Raw genomic sequence first — 18,872 nt, 5'->3', positions numbered from 1 at the left:
AAAAAAAAAAAAGGTCATGGCATCTGGTCCCATCACTTCATGACAAGAAGGGGAAAAAGTGGAAGCAGAGGTAAATTTTCCTCTTCTTGGGCTCTAAAATCACTGCAGATGATGACTGCAGCCTTGAAATTAGAAGAAGCCTACTTCTTGGAAGGAAAGTTATGACAAACCTAGACAGTGTATTAAGAAGCAAAGACATCACTGTGCTAAAATAGGTCCGTATAGTCAAAGCTATGTTCTTTCCAATAGTCATGTACAGATATGAGAGGTGGACCATAAGGAAGGCAGAGCACCAAAGATATGATGCTTTCGAACCGTGGTACTAGAGAAGACTCCCAAGAGTCCCTTGGACAGTAAGGAGATCAAGCCAGTCAATCCTAAAGGAAATCAATCCTGAATATTCATTGGTGGGACTGATGCTGAAGTTGAAGCTCCAGTACTTTGGCCACCTGGTGAAAAGAGCAGACTCATTGGAAAAGACCCTGATGCTGGGAACGATTGAAGGCAAAAGGAGAAGAGGGCAACAGAGAATGAAATGGATGGCAGAACTGATTCATTCAGTGGACTTGAACTTCGGCAAACTCCAGGAGATAGTGAGGGTCAGGGAGGCCTGCCGTGCTGCAATCCATGGGGTCACAAAGAGTCGGACATCACTTAGCTGCTGAACAACAAGATTCAAAGGGTTTTCAGAAGCTAGTACTTTTTCCCCTCAATCCTCTTGTACTCTGACTGACTGTTTTCCAATCTGTGGCTCTGATGAAGCATGAAATAAGTTTTTGATGCACAAATGAATTTGGGAAATGCTGAGTTAGATAAGGAGTATCTATGTTCATATGTTTATTAATATTTCTGAACTCCAGATATTTCTAGAGGTTTAACTGAAATTTCATCTCAACTTTTTTTTCCTGGACATATGTTTTGGTTGGGATTAACTTTATAAGCATTTCAGAAAATTTGAAATTCTGAGCAACAACATCAAAAACATAAATAGTATAATGCTATATAAATAACTACCATGTAGATAGGTTTCATAGAATGTTATTGAGATCTATCACTGAATGAAATAGTGATCACTATCCCCTGCAAACTCCCAGGGAAATGGGATAGTGATCATTATTAATGATCACTTATTAGTACCCATCAAATTTTGCCTATATTAAGATCATTTATGTACATCTTATTTCTTAAAACCATAGATTTGTTAATGCAGCACACACACACACACACACCACACACACACACACACACACACACACACACAAATGTCTAAATATACACTTAGTTTAGTAAAATGCCACTGAAAACAGAAACCATGCTACATTTATCTCTTTAACCGTGGAGCACTTAGCACACTGTCTTGTAGCCTTTTAAAGCCCTTTATGTGTTTACTTGAAGATACATAAAGGGAAACTGGGGTAGTACCAACCTCTAAAAAGGTGCAGACTACCTTACCTTCATGAAAGGTTTTTTTTTTTGGATTGAATTTGGATTTGGGAATCTAATTTTTATCCATTTATTTTTCCATTTGTTTAAATTTTTTGAAGTGATATTAGTCTGACCAGGCAAAGATTTCATGGAAGGAAATACATTAATTAGAACACTTAGAATTGTATGCTTGAATGCATGTGTTATACTCCACACTTTCAGTTCAGTTCAGTTTAGTCACTAAGTTGTGTCCGACTCTGTGACTTTATGGACTACAGCTTGCCAGGCCTCCCTGTCCATCACCAGCTCCCAGAGTTTACTCAAACTCATGTCCGTTGAGTCAGTGATACCATCCAACCATCTCATCCTTTGTTGTCCCCTTCTCCTCCCACCTTCAATCTTTCCCAGCATTCAGGGTCTTTTCAAATGAGTCAGATCTTCACATGAGGTGGCTCAAGTATTGGAGTTTCAGCTTCAGCATTAGTCCTTCCAATGAATATTCAGGACTGATTTCCTTTAAGATGGACTTTAGTCAAAAGTAATTTTTATTTTATAACCATAGCTGAGTACTTAATATATTTTGTGATATATTACTAAACAGTATGATCATTAAAATTTTTACTTTTGAAAATTTATGTACCATATTATAACAATGTATCACCTTTAGAAAAATAACAGAATTTTATAATTTACACAAAATGTTTGCATTTTTTCATATTCTAAAAGATACTAAAGTCTTATGTGGTAAAAGGTATTGGTTACTGATATATCTCATAATTGAGAAATGGACAGTTTAAATTTCAATATGATTAGTTTAACTGTATTCCAGAATCATTCCTTTGAAGTCATTGTTGAAAATGTCCTTTAAATTTCTCTCTTGGTCGCTAGCTTATAATTTCACCAGCACTTAACATTTTTCAAAACTTAAAAGTGGTGGTATATGAAAGCTACTGCTGCTTGTACAATGTAAATATCTCAAGGTATGCAAAGTCAGTTCACAGTCTATTTTCTGACCTTCTCGCTGGAGTATTAAATGTCTAATGTCATGCATCGTTAAAGGAAAATAAAGTTTTAGTTGAATATAGTTGTTTTACAGTATTCTATTAGTTTTAGATATACAGAAGTGTGATTCATTATTTTTATGGATTATACTCCGTTAAAAGTTAATTGCAAAATAATGACTAATTATTGTGCTATATGTTTAAAATACTGATAAACTAGATACAATATCTTATTTAAAGCTCTAATTTTGATTGTTTTATTATAAGAATTTTTATAATTCAAATATTTTGTTCTTTTTAATGTGCTTTTAAAAGTTAACTGTATTTTGTTATCTTACATCAAAGGTAAGGGGATCATTAGATTTTAACATTTTGCAACCAGTCTTTCAGTTCAATGATAGGCTACTTTTATATATAGTAAAACTTATTGGTGTCAATTCTCTTCATTAAGGACCACGAACAATAGTAGAAGGCGCTTTATTGCTCTCTGCCTTTCCAATGTTGCTTTTATGCTTCCCTGGCAATTTGCTCAGTTTATACTTTTTACACAGGTAAGATGATTTTAAACTAATTTAAGTCGAATGCAAGATGTACTTGGGTGTTTCCATATAAAAAATTTTTTTGTTGAAGTATAGTTGATTTACAATGCTGTGCCAATGTCTGCTATACAGCGAAGTGACTCAGTTATACACATATATACATTCTTTTTTAAATGTTCTTTTTCATTTTGGAGAAATTTTAAATGTGGTTATATTTGTGTCCTAATAGATTTTCAAAATATTGAATGATTATAAAGTTTACATAAGTGTTTGATTTTTAAAAAATTACATAATCCTACCTTCTGTTAATGTGTTGGTTAGGCAGATATTAAAGGTCAACCTGTAAAAGAGAACTTTTGCTCTTATTTTAATCCATAATATTTCCTATTGATATTTGAGGTGATCTCTGTAAATCTACCTGTAGATTCTCCTTTTGCCTGAGTAATCATTTTAGGTGCCAAGCTGCATAACATGATAAGGGCCACTTTAACTCTTCATGCTAGGGGATTTCTGCTTCTAATCCAGCTAAATGTTGGTTGTTTTGTCTGAAGAGCAGAACCTTACTGGACACCATTTCTCAGAGCTTTAATCTTGATATCATGGAGTAAACTGAGACCATATCTTGTTACCCCAAACAACTAAGTAACTAATGGCAAGAAACCGAGCTGGGGAAGCAGAAAGTGAAAGTGTTCATCACTCAGTTCAGTTCAGTTCAGTCTCTCAGTCGTGTCTGACTCTTTGTGACCCCATGGACCGCGGCACACCAGGCCTCCCTGTCCATCACCAACTCCCAGAGTTTACCTAAACTCATGTCCATTGAGTTGGTGATGCCATCCAGCCACCTCATCCTCTGTTGTCCCCTTCTCCTCCTATCCCCAATCTTTCCCAGCATCAGGGTCTTTTCAAATGAGTCAGCTCTTCACATCAGGTGGTCAGTTGACAACTATTTCCAGCCCCATGGACTATAGCCCACCATGGTCCTCTGTCAATGGAATTCTCCAGCCAAGCCTACTGGAGTGGGTTGCTATACTGGGGTATCTTCCTGACCCACGGATCAAACCTGGTTCTTCTGCACTGCAGTCAGATTCTTTACCATCCGAGCCATCAGGAAAGCAGAGTAAAAGTCAATTTTGATGAAATTTCCTACTATGAATTTTTCTTAGAACTCCTTTCCACTTAACAAACACTGATAATGTGTAATGGTATTCTTTATTGGCAGTGAGAAATTCTGCCAAGAATCTTTTGTATGTGGAATTATCTATAAAAAATGGAGTTACAATCTCAACCTAGTTTATGCCACATGTCTAAAGCATATTTAGAATATTCACTCTGCCTTACTTCCTTATATTTGATCTATAACTATTAGTAACACAGAATGTCTGTGGTTTTCATTATTTGCATACACCAACATAGTAGATTTCCAATGTACATCATTGCCTTGCAAGCAAATGTATTAATTTAGTGGTGCTGATAAAACTATTTAGTTCCTTGGGTAATTTTGATATTGCCTTAATGATTTTTTATCCATTCAAAAGATATACTAAACTTTTAGTTTTTTTAATTTTTATTGAGATATAATTAACATTTATAAAGTTTAAGTGTACAGTGTTTATTTAATATGTTATTACATTACAATATGATTATCACCTGATTAGTATCATAGTGTTAGTTAACACCTCTATCAAGTCACATAATTATTATTTCATTTTTTCGTGAGAACATTTAAGATCTAGTCTCTTAGCAACTGTGAATTATATAGTATAGTATTGACTGTAATAACTATGCGATACAGTAGATCTCCAGCACTTAGTCATCTTCTCAGTCTCGCTCAGTTGTGTCCGATTCTTTGCGATTCATCTTCTAGTTGCAAATTTATATCCTTTGTCCAACATCTCCCTCATCCCCCTGTCCCCAAGCCCCCAACCAACATTCTGCTCTCTGTTTTGACTCTGAGGTTCTGTGGTCTTGCTTGAGCTTGCTCCATGAGGCACTTGATAATGTGTTGAAAAGAGGTTTGCTGAAACATTTGTGCCCTTGCCTTTTTTTCCACACCACCAGCAAGTAAGTTTCTTTAGGGTGAAGATAGCATTGGCCCTCTGGTACCCATTGAATAGATTTGAATTTATAGACTCATTTCCAGAAAATTGTACTTTAAGCTCTAAGCAGTTAAGTTATAAGCAAAATTTAGGGAAACTATATTCAGGTAATTTGGTTATTACTTGAAAGTCATCAACCGTCTTCAACTGGTACCTCTTGAAGTAAAAATCTCTTTGGAATTCTTAAATGAGTTGTCCATCATTGTATTATTTCTACAACAAATCCATAATCTGGTCACTGCTGAATGTTAAATTGCATGGGACTTTTCAAAGACCCAAACAAAAGAATTCCTGGGCCCAGTCATAATTGTTATTGTGAGTGCAGCCATCTAAAATACAAGAAATGTTAATACTGTAATTCACGGTTGAGCTCTGCAATTTTTAATGAAATAAAATACAACCAGAATAAAATGTCATATGGTTAGAATCATATATCATGTTACTTTTTTAGACTGTCTTCTTTCACTTAGCCATATGTATTTTAGGTTCCTCCATGTCTTTTCATGAGTGATAGCTTTTTTCTTTTTACTGATGAATAATATTTTGTTGTCTGAATGTACCACAGTTTGTTTATCCATTCATCTCTTGAAAAAATCATGACTAGTCACCAAATAACATGATTTGAGATGCTATAAAAATTCATGTGAAGGTTTTGAGTGGGCCAAAGATTTCAGCTCAGTTGGGTAAGTGCCCAGGATTATGATTGATGGAGTGTATCGTAAGACTGATCTTTTAAGAAATTACCAGTTGTGTCAAGTTTTTGAATTTCAGCCACTCTAATAGGTGTGTAGCAGTGTCTTGTTTTTCTGATTTACAGTTCCCTAATATAGTATTGCCTTTCAATCTTTATGTGTGCTTATTTGCCTTCTGCGTATCTTCTTTGGTCAGGTATTTGTTCTGATATTTTGCCCATTTTTTTTCCATTTATTTTTATTAGTTGGAGGCTAATTACTTCACAACATTGCAGTGGGTTTTGTCATACATTGACATGAATCAGCCATGGATTTACATGTATTCCCCATCCCGATCCCCCCTCCCACCTCCCTCTCCACCTGATTACTCTGGGTCTTCCCAGTGCACCAGGCCCGAGCAGTTGTCTCATGCATCCCACCTGGGCTGGTGATCTGTTTCACTATAGATAATATACATGCTGTTCTTTGAAAACATCCCACCCTCGCCTTCTCCCAGTCTGTTCTGTACATCTGTGTCTCTTTTTCTGTTTTGCATATAGGGTTATCGTTACCATCTTTCTAAATTCCATATATGTGCGTTAGTATACTGTATTGGTCTTTATCTTTCTGGCTTACTTCAGTCTGTATGATGGGCTCCAGTTTCATCCATCTCATTAGAACTGATTCAAATGAATTCTTTTTAATGGCTGAGTAATATTCCATGGTGTATATGTACCACAGCTTCCTCATCCATTCGTCTGGTGATGTATTTTGCCCATTTTTAAATTGGGTTATTTGTTTTCTTATTTCTGAGTTTTGATAGTTCTTAGTATTTACATGCTTTATTTATTTACAGACCTTTATTAGATATGAGTTATGTAATGATTTTCTCATAATACCTTGCTTGTCTTTTAGCTTTTTTATAGTGTCCTTTGTGGAGCTGGAATTTTTAATTTTAAGGAAGCTCAGTTTATCAGTTTTTTCCCCGTGTATGATGCTTATGCTTATCTGTCGAAAAACTCATCCTTAATTAAGATCACCTTGATTTTCTCCTATATTATCTTTTATAAGTTTTTTAGTCTGGGTTCTACATTTAAATCTAAAATAAATTTGAGTTAGTTTTTTGAAAGACCTTTTTTGAAAGGTCTAGATTTTTTTTTTTAATACATGCATGTCCAAGTCTTCCAGCACGTTACACTGAAAAGACTGTCATTTCCTCATTGAATTACCTTTGCTCTGCTGTCAAAGCTCAGTTGCCTGTGATTGTGTGGATCTATCTTGGGACCCTCTGTTTTATTCCTTTGGTCAGTTTGTTTATTTTTTCTCCAGTACCATGATGTCTTGATTACAGAAGCTTAAGTCTTAAAGTCAGTTAGTTTCAGACTGTATTTAAGGATTTACTCTTTGCCTTTGGTTATAAGCAGTTTTTACTACAACATGCCTAAGTGCGGTTGGGTTTTATTTGTTTTAATTTATCCTTTGCTGGGGGCTAGTAAGGAAATGGCAACCCACTCCAGTATTCTTGCCTGGAGAATACCAGGGGCAGAGGAGCTTGGTGGGCTACTGTCTGTGGGATCACACAAGAGTTGGACACGACTGAAGCAACTTAGCAGCAGCAGCAGTAATACTTTATGCGTCATGGCTTGATTTTTTTTTTCTGTAGAGTTTGGGAACTTCTCGGGTAAAATGTCTTTTAAGTATAAATCCCTCAACCTTTTCTGAGATGTAAAGTATGATCTTTACACTGTATGTTTTACATCTTTTACGTTCTTTCATATGTTGTTCATCCCTTTGTCACTTTATACTTTCTTCTGATCTCTCTTTCAATTTATCACTTTTTTGTTTGCCTGTGTTTCACCTGCTTTTAAATCCATCTTTGACTTCTCATTATTGATTATTGTAATACTAGTTGTATATCTTTATTTTATTTTTTATGGCTTTGAGTACCTTTCTGAAATTTTCATTCTTAGGTATTATTTCTGTGCATATGTGAAACATAAAGTCTGTGTCTGATGATGCCAGACATGTTTTTGAGTGATTTGTGAGCTAAGAGTAGTTTTAATATTTTTATAATGTTGTTTAAAAACATAGAAGAATATACATAGAAAAACATAGAAGAAGTTGAGTCTGTGTGTGGCCTATAAATCATAATACATTTACTATCTGGCTTTTTCCATAAAAAGTTTGCTTACCCCTGAACTAGATTTAGATTCTTTTTAGATCTGTTTCTGTTGTCTTAGTGATAATGCCATATTTCCTCCTATATCTGATTAGTTTTGATATGGTATTAGACATTAATGAACAATTGTAGAGTTAATTTGAGACTAAGATGATATTCATTTCTTCCAGAAAAAATTAAATTTTCATCCAGCAGGCAAATACAGGGACTAACAATCTTTAATCATACTCCTGCAATCAGAGAATGAGATAATTCAAAGATGGGCTTCAGTATTTTGGAGGGATGCTTTGATTTCTGGTTGCCTCTCATATAAGGGCTTCCCAGGTAGCTCAGTGGTAAAGAATCTACCTGCCAATACAGAGACACAGGAGACATGGGTTCAATCCCTGTGTCGGGAAGATCCCCTGGAAGAGGAAATGGCAACCTGCTCCAGTATCCTTGCCTGGAGACTCTCTGGACAGAGGAACCTGGTGGAATGCAGGCCATGGGGTTGCAAAAAGTCAGACACGACTGAGCGACTGAGCACTCACGCTTATAGTATAACTCGTGGAAGTCCCAAACCAAATCTTGGGGACTTAGCAGAAATCTCACTCTTGGGAGTACCTGGCTGCTGAGTATGTAGAAATTGCCTCTCAGCTGGCAGGCATCTGCTGCTGGTGGAACTGGCAGATGCCTCTGGAAGAGAAGTGATCCAAAATGTCATGCGCATCGGGGTAGATTTCTATCTGCTCTGGTCTTAGCTTACTAATTCTTTTTCACCTTATTAGTAGTCTGTGGCTTTCATACAGGTTGTTGTTGTTTAGTTGCTAAGTCGTGTCTGTCTCTTTTGCAACCCAATGGACTGTAGCCCGCCAAGGCTCCTCTGCTTGGCAAGTGGATTCTTTACCACTGAGTCACACGGAAGTCCTTTCATACAGGTAGTTTTAGTATTTTTTCGAGCTGTTCTAGTCACTAGTGAGGAGGTTGGCTCACATTATTCTGACTTTAATTATTAGAAATATGACTGTCCTCTTACAATTACTTTGCTTCACTTCTGCTTTTTTATGTTTTTATTTCAGATAGCCTCATTATTTCCTATGTATGTTGTGGGGTACATTGAGCCAAACAAGTTTCAGAAGATAATTCATGCGAACATGGTAATGTTTTAAATACTTATAAGTCATATATTAAAATAAGATTTCAGAGTTTATAAAATAAAACTGTTTTATATACCTCCTCTCAGGTAGTATTTAATACATATGATGTTGATAATATTAGAAGGATAACTGAATGACATAGCGACTTTACTTTCAACTGGACTGCAGATGTTTTGTACCCAATGAAACTTTAAAATTTTTTTGTTTTATTATTATTGTCACTACTTTTGAAACTTCCTTTTCTGTCTGAGACCTGAGATTTTTTAATACTTTGCATGACTATGATACTCTGTAAATGTTTTTCCATTACTCTTTTTATATTAGTTTCCAAACACATCTCCTTTAAGAAAATAAGAAGTGAAAATTAAAGAATGTAAAATAAAACTTCCTTATTGAGAGAAGTCCTCAAGTAGTTTAACTAAACTCAGAGTAGAAAACTAATACTTATAACTAAGTCTTTCTTTTTATAGCATTCCATTATTAAATTGGTAGAAATAATAGCTTTTTTTTGGTGCCAAGTTGCAAATGAGAAAAAAATTAAATTCTGTCATATAGTATTTATGGTGTTGAAGATACTTAGAACCTGTTAGTGTGTTGAAATTCTTGGTCAAGATCTATTTATTAATATTCTATGCAAGTAAATTTTATATTAGAAATGACTATATCCTTGTAGACAAAGTATGCATTATGATATTTATCTAATAACTATAAAATGTATTTATTTTCTTCAATTTTCAGATTTCAGTTTTCCTTTGTTTTGTATTCATGTTTGGAAATCCAATGTATTTATCTTCTTATTATTCTTCATCTCTGTTAATAACACTGGTGAGTATTTGTTAAGCTCATAAAGATCTTTTTTTACCTTCAAATAGCAATTTTAACCATTTAATATAGGTTAGGAAGAATAAATGGGTTTCCCAAGTGGCACTAGTGATAAAGAATCTGTCTGTCAATGCAGGAGATGCAAAAAATGTGGGTTCAGTCCCTGGGTCGGGAAGATCCCCTGGAGTAGGAAATGGCAACCCACTCCAGTATTCTTGCCTGGAAAATTCTATAGACAGAGGAGCCTAATGGGCTATACCATGAAGTCACCAAGAGTCAGACAAGACTGAGCACAACAACAATTAACAAGAAAAAATAGGGCCCTTTCTGGATTATTACTCACTTGCAAACTTGCACCCATAAGGAAATAATCTCTGAATTATGAAGTTTAGAAAGAGGAGTTCCAAACTGTTTTGAGCAATGGCAACATAATTAGAATAAGCGTATAGTCTCCTCATGTAACTTACTTTCATGGACTAACTCTCGTTTGAAGTTGTATTTGGAATGGTGGTTCAGTAAATCAGTTTTATTACCTTATAGTCACACTTTTGATGTTCATATGCCAGAACCTGGAATGGTCTCCTTCACTGGAATGTTCCTGGGATATTCCCTTTCCACAATGATCAGAAAATGATAACTTAATACAGAAATACCAAAATATAGCACTTTTCCATGTATGGTGCATTGATTGAATCTTTTCGAGATTTAGGGTTCCCCCCCACTTTTCAGAGTTGAAGTATGGTTGTTTTACAGCATTGTGCCAATTTTTGTTGTAGAGTAAAGTGACTCAGTTTTACACACACACACACTATATATATATATATATATATATATATATATATATATATATTCTTGAAATTTAGGTTTTAACTTTTTTATCGCCCCATACTTTTTTTTTTTGCCTCACAGTGAGTAAGCTCTCCTCTTTCTATCTCCAAAAGACACAGGCTCTTTTCAGCATTTTGTCAAACTTTTTCAGCATTACAGAGTAGAGAACTTGTTATATTCTGCTCATCTGCCTTTTTATGAAAACCTTTATTTTGAAATATAGCAGATATATAAAACTTTATAAAACCAATTTTTATATGCTGACTAGTACTGATAAGAGTTAATAATACTGTTATTAAGGACTGTTATACATCCTTAAAATACCATCACATCAAAACCAAAAACCAGAACTTGTTTAACCGTTAGAGAAGCCCTCCATGTGACCTAGAGGTGCTCTAAAACAGTAGCGCCTCCTTGGCTATAGTCAAGATCACTTGATCACTCCAAGCTTTTCCTTATAATTTTATCAAGTTTCTGTTTTTAATCTACAGGTTTCTAATATGTCTCCATGTTTTCTTCCTGGAATACCTATTTGTTGGAAAACTTGGGTCACTGAACATGTGAAGGGTTCTGTGATCTAGATTTAACTCTCTGAATCCTTATGAGGCAGCTTTACATCTTCTTTTGTCTTCTGTATTAATACTTGAATCTAAAGCTTAGACATGTTCAAGTTTAATACCTTTGGCAAATCTATAGTATTGTTCTTTAAGCAGAAAGCACTTGTTATCTGGTACCTCTCTTTTTATGATCACAGCCTCCAGTGCTTAATACCAGATTCATTAATTCAATAAGGATTGCAAAAATGGTGATCTTCTAATCCCCCAGTTACAGTTTATGTATGAAAAGTACATGTCTAAATCAGTGGAGTTGGGGAGAGGTAGAAAAATATTTGAAGAAATCATGACCAAAAATTTTCCAAATTTGATCTCAGAGATGAAGGATTTCAATGAATCTCAAGTACAAGAAACATAAAGTTCAGTTGAGTCTCTCAGTCGTGTCCAACTCTTTTCGAACCCATGAATCGCAGCACGCCAGGCCTCCCTGTCCATCACCAACTCCCGGAGTTCACCCCAACCCATGTTCATTGAGTCGGTGATGCCATCCAACCATCTCATCCTCTGTCATCCCCTTCTCCTCCTGCCCCCAGTCCCCCCCAGCATCAGGGTCTTTTTCAGTGTGTCAATTCTTCGCATGAGGTGGCCAAAGTATTGGAGTTTCTGCTTCAGCATCAGTCCTTCCAATGAATATTCAGGACTGATCTCATTTAGGATGGACTGGTTGGATCTCCTTGCAGTCCAAGGGACTCTCAAGTGTCTTCTCCAACACCACAGTTCAAAAGCATCGATTCTGCGCTCAGCTTTCTTTATAATCCATCTCTCACATCCATACATGACCACTGGAAAAACCATAGCCTTGACTAGATGGACCTTTAAGGCATATTATCAGTTTGTTCAAGGTCAGTGATAAAATCTTGAGAGCAGCAAGAGAAGTAGTACATTTTAAATATAGAAGAACAAAGAATAAGGATGTCAGAAGATTTTTCTTAAGAAAAAAATATAAGCAAGAACAGTCAAGCAACATCTTTAAAATACTTAAAAATGCTATCTATGATTCTATATTCAGCAAACATGTCTTTCAAGAATGAAGGCAAAATAAAGAGTTTATGACCAGCAGTTTTACACTAAAAGAAACGTTAAAGAAGGTCTTTCATGAAAAGAATATATTATAATATTAGATATCAGTCTGGCTCTATGAAAGGCACTGGAAATGGTAGCTAAAGCTTTTCCTACCATTTGTGACAACATGGGTAGACCTTGACATAATACTATCTGAAATAAGTCAGACAGAAAAACAGATACTGTCTTTCCATTTGTGTCTTCTTTAATTATTTTCAAAAGTGTTTTCAGTGTATAAACCTTTCACCTCTTTGGTTATGTTTATCCTTACTATCTTATACACTTTTAGGCTATTGTGAATAGCATTATTTTCTTAATTTCCTTTTCAGATAGTTCATTGTTAATGTATAGAAATGCAGCATAGTTTCTTTGTTGTGTTTGTACCCTGATGCTTTGCAGAACTTATTAATTCTAACACTGTGTGTGTATGTGTAAAATCTTTAGTGTCTTCTACATTTAAGTTGATGCCATCTGTGAACAGAGATAATTTTACATTTTCCTTGTTCCTGATCTTAAAGGAAAGCTTTTAGTTTTTTACTATTGAGTATGATGTTAGCAATGGGATTTTCCAATATGATCTTAATTATGTTGAGATAATTTCCCTTTAGTTTGTTGAGAGTTTTTATTATGAAAGGGTGTCAGATTTTATCAAATGTTTTTCTGCACTGATTGAAATGATTATGTGATTTTTATGCCTTGTTATATTAAACCATCCTAACATTGCAAAGATAATTATCACTTGACCATCGTGTGTGATCTTTTAATGTGATGTTAAATTTGGTTTGATAATATTTTGATAAGAACTTTTGCATTTGTGTTCATCTGGGATATTTGTCTATAGTTTAGTTTTCTTGTAGTGTCCTTGTCTAACTTTGGTATCTGAAACACGCTGGCCTTATGAAATATGTTTGGAATTATTCCTTTCTCTTCCATTTTTTGGAAGAGTTTTGAGAAGGATTGATGTTAGTTCTTGAAATATTTGGTAGAATTCACCCGTAAAGTCAACTGGTCCCGCTTTTCTTTTTTGAGAGATTTGTGAATATGATTCAGTATCCTTACTAGTTACAGGTGTGATCAGAGTTTTTGTTTCTTCATGATTCTGTCTTGGCAGATTATGTGCTTCTAGGAATGGATCCATTTTTTATAATATAATACATTGACATTTAATTGTTCATAGTAGTCTCTTACCTATTTTGCTTGTGTTTAGTTGTTAAAGATGGGAAAGTAAATTTGTTTCTTGTTGTACCAACTTTGACCACAAGCAAAAGTTCCCTCTTGCTTGATTTTAATTATTTTTGTGGTGAAAAGTACTATGTTTCTAGGAATAAGAAATATACATCTTATACTCAGAAAATACCACTCTCTCTCATCCCTTCCACCTTATTCTTTGCACTTTTGGTCCTGCCTATTTCTTTTTTAAAAAGTATTTATTTATTTGACTGTGTTGGGTCCTAGGATCTTCATTGCATCATGTGGGATCTTTCATTGTGGTGCATGGACTTTCCGTTTGTGGCGAAGGAACCAGTTACTTTGAGGCACATGTGATCTTAGTTCCCCAACCAGGGATTGAACCTGCATCCCCTGCATTGCAGTGTGGATTCTTAATCACAGGGGCTTCACCAGGGAAGTCCCCTCCCTATTTCTTATAAGTGAGATAGCTCATTGGTTTTCTAGTTTAGCCATTTAGTTTTTTCTTTTTTTGCACTAATAAATATTACATATATATTTTATCATAACCCTTCTTACTTACATGAAATGTAGCATACTACAGTCTTTTGCATTTTTGATTTATCAACCTATCCTGGGTATCACTTAGTAACCTTTCTTGGATAGAGATCTTCAACCTTTCATATAATTTCATAGTAAGTATTCCCTTCTGCATATTTTATAGATAATTTAACCACTGTCCTGTGTCTGGGCACTTGGTTTATTTCTTGTATTTTGCATTTATAAGCAATTTTGCATTGTATAATGTGGTACATTTATATTTTTCTCTTGTTGGAAGTTCAGGAAATCTGGCTCATCTTGGGTCAATTAGATGATACAAAATTCTCCAGATCTAAATAATACACAGGCCTAAGATTTGTTTCTCATTGGAGCCTTTATTTTTCAATACAAACTTGAGAATAAACAAATACCTTACCAACTTACAGAGATAGTAGTAGAAGTATTCCTAGTCCCTGTACATCTTTGTCAGTTTAGACTGCTATAATAAAAATACCAGACTGGGTAGCTTTTGTAGAAATCTGTTTTTTACAATTCTAAATGCTGGAATGTGTAAGATCAAGATGTCACCTGATTTAATTCTTGATAAGAGCTTTCTTTTTGATTTATAGACAGATATCTGCTTTGTCCTCCCATGATGGATAAAGGAATTTTCTTTGTTATGTGTCTTCTTAGAAAGGCATTAAGCCCATCTATGAAATTCCCACTTTCAAAATGTTATATAATTACCTCACAAAGTTTCCACATCTAAATATGTTGCATTTGAGATTATCATTTCAACATATGGATTTGTTCAGGGACATAAATATTTAGTTGATAGCACCAAGGATCCCAGGGATTTTGAGGATCCCAGCTGTATGCACGAGTTTTAATTAACCTTACATAGCCTCAAGTCACTTCTGCTGCCCTCCCTTTTAATATAAGCTCACATTTGTACTGTAACTCTGTTCTACAGACCTCCTTAAAAACTGTCATAGGTTCTCTCCTAATAAATGGTTTAGTTTTTAAAAATCACCTTCTTTCCTTGGCACCCGATAAGTATCTTTTCTTTCATATAAATTCAGTTAGACATATTTTTTAACATTTTAAAATTTGTGGGAGTTTGGAGAGGAAGAATTTTCCTTTTGCTGGGTAACTTATATGTACACTTGCATGGAATATACCTTCCCCACACCATCTGCCTCCTCAGAGGAATTTTCCTACATAAAACATCCCAAGTAACTCAGTGAGGAATTAACTTGATTCTAGAGTCAACATTTTGGCACAGAAAGCATTTGGCTCTCACACCCCCCCAAATTTTCCATTTCCAAATTCAGGAAAATCCAAAATGAAGGAAAATGTCTGGTGATAACCAAGGTAGAAGGGGTTGCATGATTTTTGAAATGTATCATTCATATAAGATATAAATGTTAATTTTATTTAATTATTTTATATCATATGCATTTTAGGTGATAATTCTAAAGAGAAATGAAATTCAAAGATTTGGAGTATCTGAACTCCATTTTTGGGTAAGATTCAACATTTTTACCACAATTTCTTCAAATCCTTCTTTATTTCTATAAACTGAATACAAGTAATATACTTTAATAATTCAATGATTTATAGTTAATAAGTATTATAGCTACTTTCATAAGGTGGGAAATAGTCCTTAGCAACATTTACAAGTCATTTTCAAGAAGTTTGTTCATTTATTTCAGCAGTATTCTCAGGCCTTTCTTCTTTACTTTTCATTCTGCTATACCCCTACTACCTTGCTTTTAATTTTTTTTTCCATTTGCTTTGAGGTTTTTTTTTTCTTTTTCTTTAGACTTAGTAACCTTTTCTTCAACATAACTCAATCTGTAGTTCTGTCCTTGCTGTCCCTTTTTGTTTTTTTCTGCATTTATTCATCATCAGTCTTCATCTTCCATCTTTAGATTCTTATTATCTTTGTCTTTTTAACATTTTCCTTACAATCTCACAGTCCCTTTTTAATTTCGAAGCTCAGCCACTACCTGATCTTTGTTTCACATGGGCCACACATGAATGGCCCATATCACCTTTATACTTGTGTGTTATGTTACAAAGTAAAGTAACTGTTTTATTAGGTAGGTGTTGCGATGACTTAATTCTCATATCAGACAGATGACATTCTTTTTCTCTGGGTCTTTAATGTACTCTTTCTAAAAAATAAAATCTGCCATATAGAAGAACTGTGTGATTACATATTACATATTGTTATGGTAAAACTGGAAAATATAAGGTAAATATGTACTCTGAACACAAATGAACAAAATGGAATGAGTTGCCAGTTTCTCACTACTGGAGGCATTCTCCCATCCTCATGATGGAAATGCATGTAAGTTATTGAATCCCATTACCCTTCTAATGTGTGATATATGAGTTTATTTTATTTCAGAAAAATTGGCAATGACTGTTTTTTAAAAGATTAAACCAAGAAATCTAAGAAAATTTAAAGATTTTTATTTAATAATTGAATTCAAAAGAAAAGCAAAGTATTAATTACAAATTATTGTAAAATGATAGCAAATCAGCAGTGCCTGTGGATATTTAGGGAATTCTGCCAATATTGTGCTCAGAGGAAAGTTTATTGTCTTGTATATTTTCAGTTTTAGATCAGAAACAATAAAAAGCTTTCAACTCAAGAATTTCAAAGAAAAATATCTGAATGAGAGAAAAGTTAAGACATTATGAATATTCGATTTATATGTATGTTTTAAAATTGATATAGTTAATACCACCAATCTCTTGCGAAAGGGAGAAATGAACCATCATGGTCATCTAAACAGCATAAAAGATATTCTCACTTTATATGGCTTTTTTTTTTTTTTTAAAAAGAGTAAAAAAGAAAAGGCAAAACTGTTTTTGAACTGACACTTTTTTTTTTTTTACAAAAACACCTATTTTATTACTCCAAGTAATTCTTACATGCCTATGGAATAAAGATTATGTTGCATATCTTACTCTGTCATAATTGGGAAATTTGAAAACAAGGAAATCTTTGTGTTTTGCATTGAATGACAGTAAAATAATGTATAGGAGAATTGTCACTTATGAGTGATCAAATCCTAATTTTAATATTCTTTACCATCATGTGGTAAGTTGGAAGAAAGATTCTTTTTCCCCTTGCTAGGTATTAGGTATTCTCTATTTTCAGCTTCTGTGTATCTTTAGCAGAGATAAGTATTTATGACGTAAAGCCTAAACAAGTGCTTTTAGGCCTAAGTGATTCACTTACAGTTTTCCTCAATAAGAGCAAATTCAGTGCTTAATGGAAGACCTCAGTTTTTAGTTGCAAGGTAAATATTGAACTGAGCTTATGCTGAAATTTACTCAAAGCCCAAGGGGAACTCTGTGTGTATCATAAGGAATATAAATCCTTACAAGAAGGAAAACAAAACCATGTTGGTAATCTAAAGCTCAGGACTAAGGTCAGGCATGAACAGTATGGTTAAGCCTAGGTTTACTCATGAACATAGATTTTTAAATTCCATCTGTACTAAAAAATACTCCATGGATCTAAAATAGAAAAGATTAGCAGCTCAAAAGTATCCATATGCATATGTGTGTGTATGATTGTGTGTGTGTGTGTGTGTGTGTGTATGTATGTATGTATGTCATGAAACTGAGTGAATCCAAAGTAGGATAAAGCTAACAAAATCCATGTCAAGGCACAATCATAAACTGCTGCAAACTAAAGGCAAAGAAAAAGTTTTGAAAGGAGATAGGAAGAAATGGGACATTACCTTTAGGCCCAAACAGGTTTGAATTGTATCAGACTTCTTGTATAACTATGGGAGCCAGAAGGATATGGCACAGCATTTGAAAAATGCTGGAAAGAATTGTGAATGATAATTTATATATACAGTAAAAGTGTCTTTTTGAAATGAAGAGGAAAGTAAAACATAGATGAGGGAAAACTAAGAATTTGTTTTTAGCAGAGCAACCCTTAAACGGAAGTCCTCAAAGCAGGAAGTAAATGATGAGAGAAAGAATCTTAGAACATTCAGAAGAAATAAAGGACAACAAAATGGATATACATAAGTGTAAATATAATTGACTATTTTTCTCTTGAGTATTTCCTTTCATGTGTTTTCTTTTTATTTTGTTGTTTTTTTATCTAGATATTTGAGTCAGGCTTTTCATTTATTTTTACTCTTAATTTTTACAAACTTTTTATTTTGTACTGGGATATAGCTGATTAACAATGTGATAGATTCAGTTGAACAGCAAAGGGACTCAGCCATACATATCCATGGATCCATTCTCCCCCATTTTTTTATTGATAAAAGTTTTATGAGGCCATGAATTTTCTTCTGATCACTGTGTTACATACATTCCTTAGTTTCTAGTATGTAGTTTTCATTACCTTATTTTTTAAAAAATTCTTCAAGTTTGTGTTTCCCTTTCACTTAAGACTTGTTATTAGAATGTTTGTTATTAATAATTTCCAAGAGAAAGGGCTTTTTAGTCTTCTGACTTCTATCTATTTTGTTTATTTTCTAGGTAATTCAAGGTAGTTGTTGGTTTTGTGGAACAATCGTTTTGAAATTTCTGACATCTAAAATTTTAGGTGTTTCAGACCATGTAAGTACTTTCTAGACCATTCACTAGATCATTCAGGTATGACCTAAATCAAATCCTTACGACTATACAGAAATAGATTTAAGGGACTAGATCTGATAGACAGAGAGCCTGATGAACTATGGATGGAGGTTCGTTACATTGTTTAGGAGACAGGGATCAAGACCATCCCCATGGAAAAGAAATGCAA

General features: G+C 34.3%; 1 protein-coding gene across 1 annotated transcript in view; it reads left to right on the top strand.

The window, feature by feature from the left end:
- Positions 1-18,872, top strand: part of DPY19L2 (dpy-19 like 2) — an 85,731-nt gene that overhangs the window by 27,663 nt on the left and 39,196 nt on the right. Inside the window, exons 9-13 of the mRNA XM_020889336.2 lie at positions 2,878-2,977; positions 8,970-9,047; positions 9,786-9,872; positions 15,547-15,606; positions 18,605-18,685. Coding sequence (XP_020744995.2) covers positions 2,878-2,977; positions 8,970-9,047; positions 9,786-9,872; positions 15,547-15,606; positions 18,605-18,685 — 406 coding nt within the window. The remainder of the gene's footprint in view (positions 1-2,877; positions 2,978-8,969; positions 9,048-9,785; positions 9,873-15,546; positions 15,607-18,604; positions 18,686-18,872) is intronic.

Source organism: Odocoileus virginianus, chromosome 1 (genome assembly GCF_023699985.2).
Source record: "Odocoileus virginianus isolate 20LAN1187 ecotype Illinois chromosome 1, Ovbor_1.2, whole genome shotgun sequence".
Lineage (NCBI taxonomy): Eukaryota > Metazoa > Chordata > Mammalia > Artiodactyla > Cervidae > Odocoileus > Odocoileus virginianus.
This window is presented reverse-complemented; position numbering and strand designations above follow the sequence as displayed.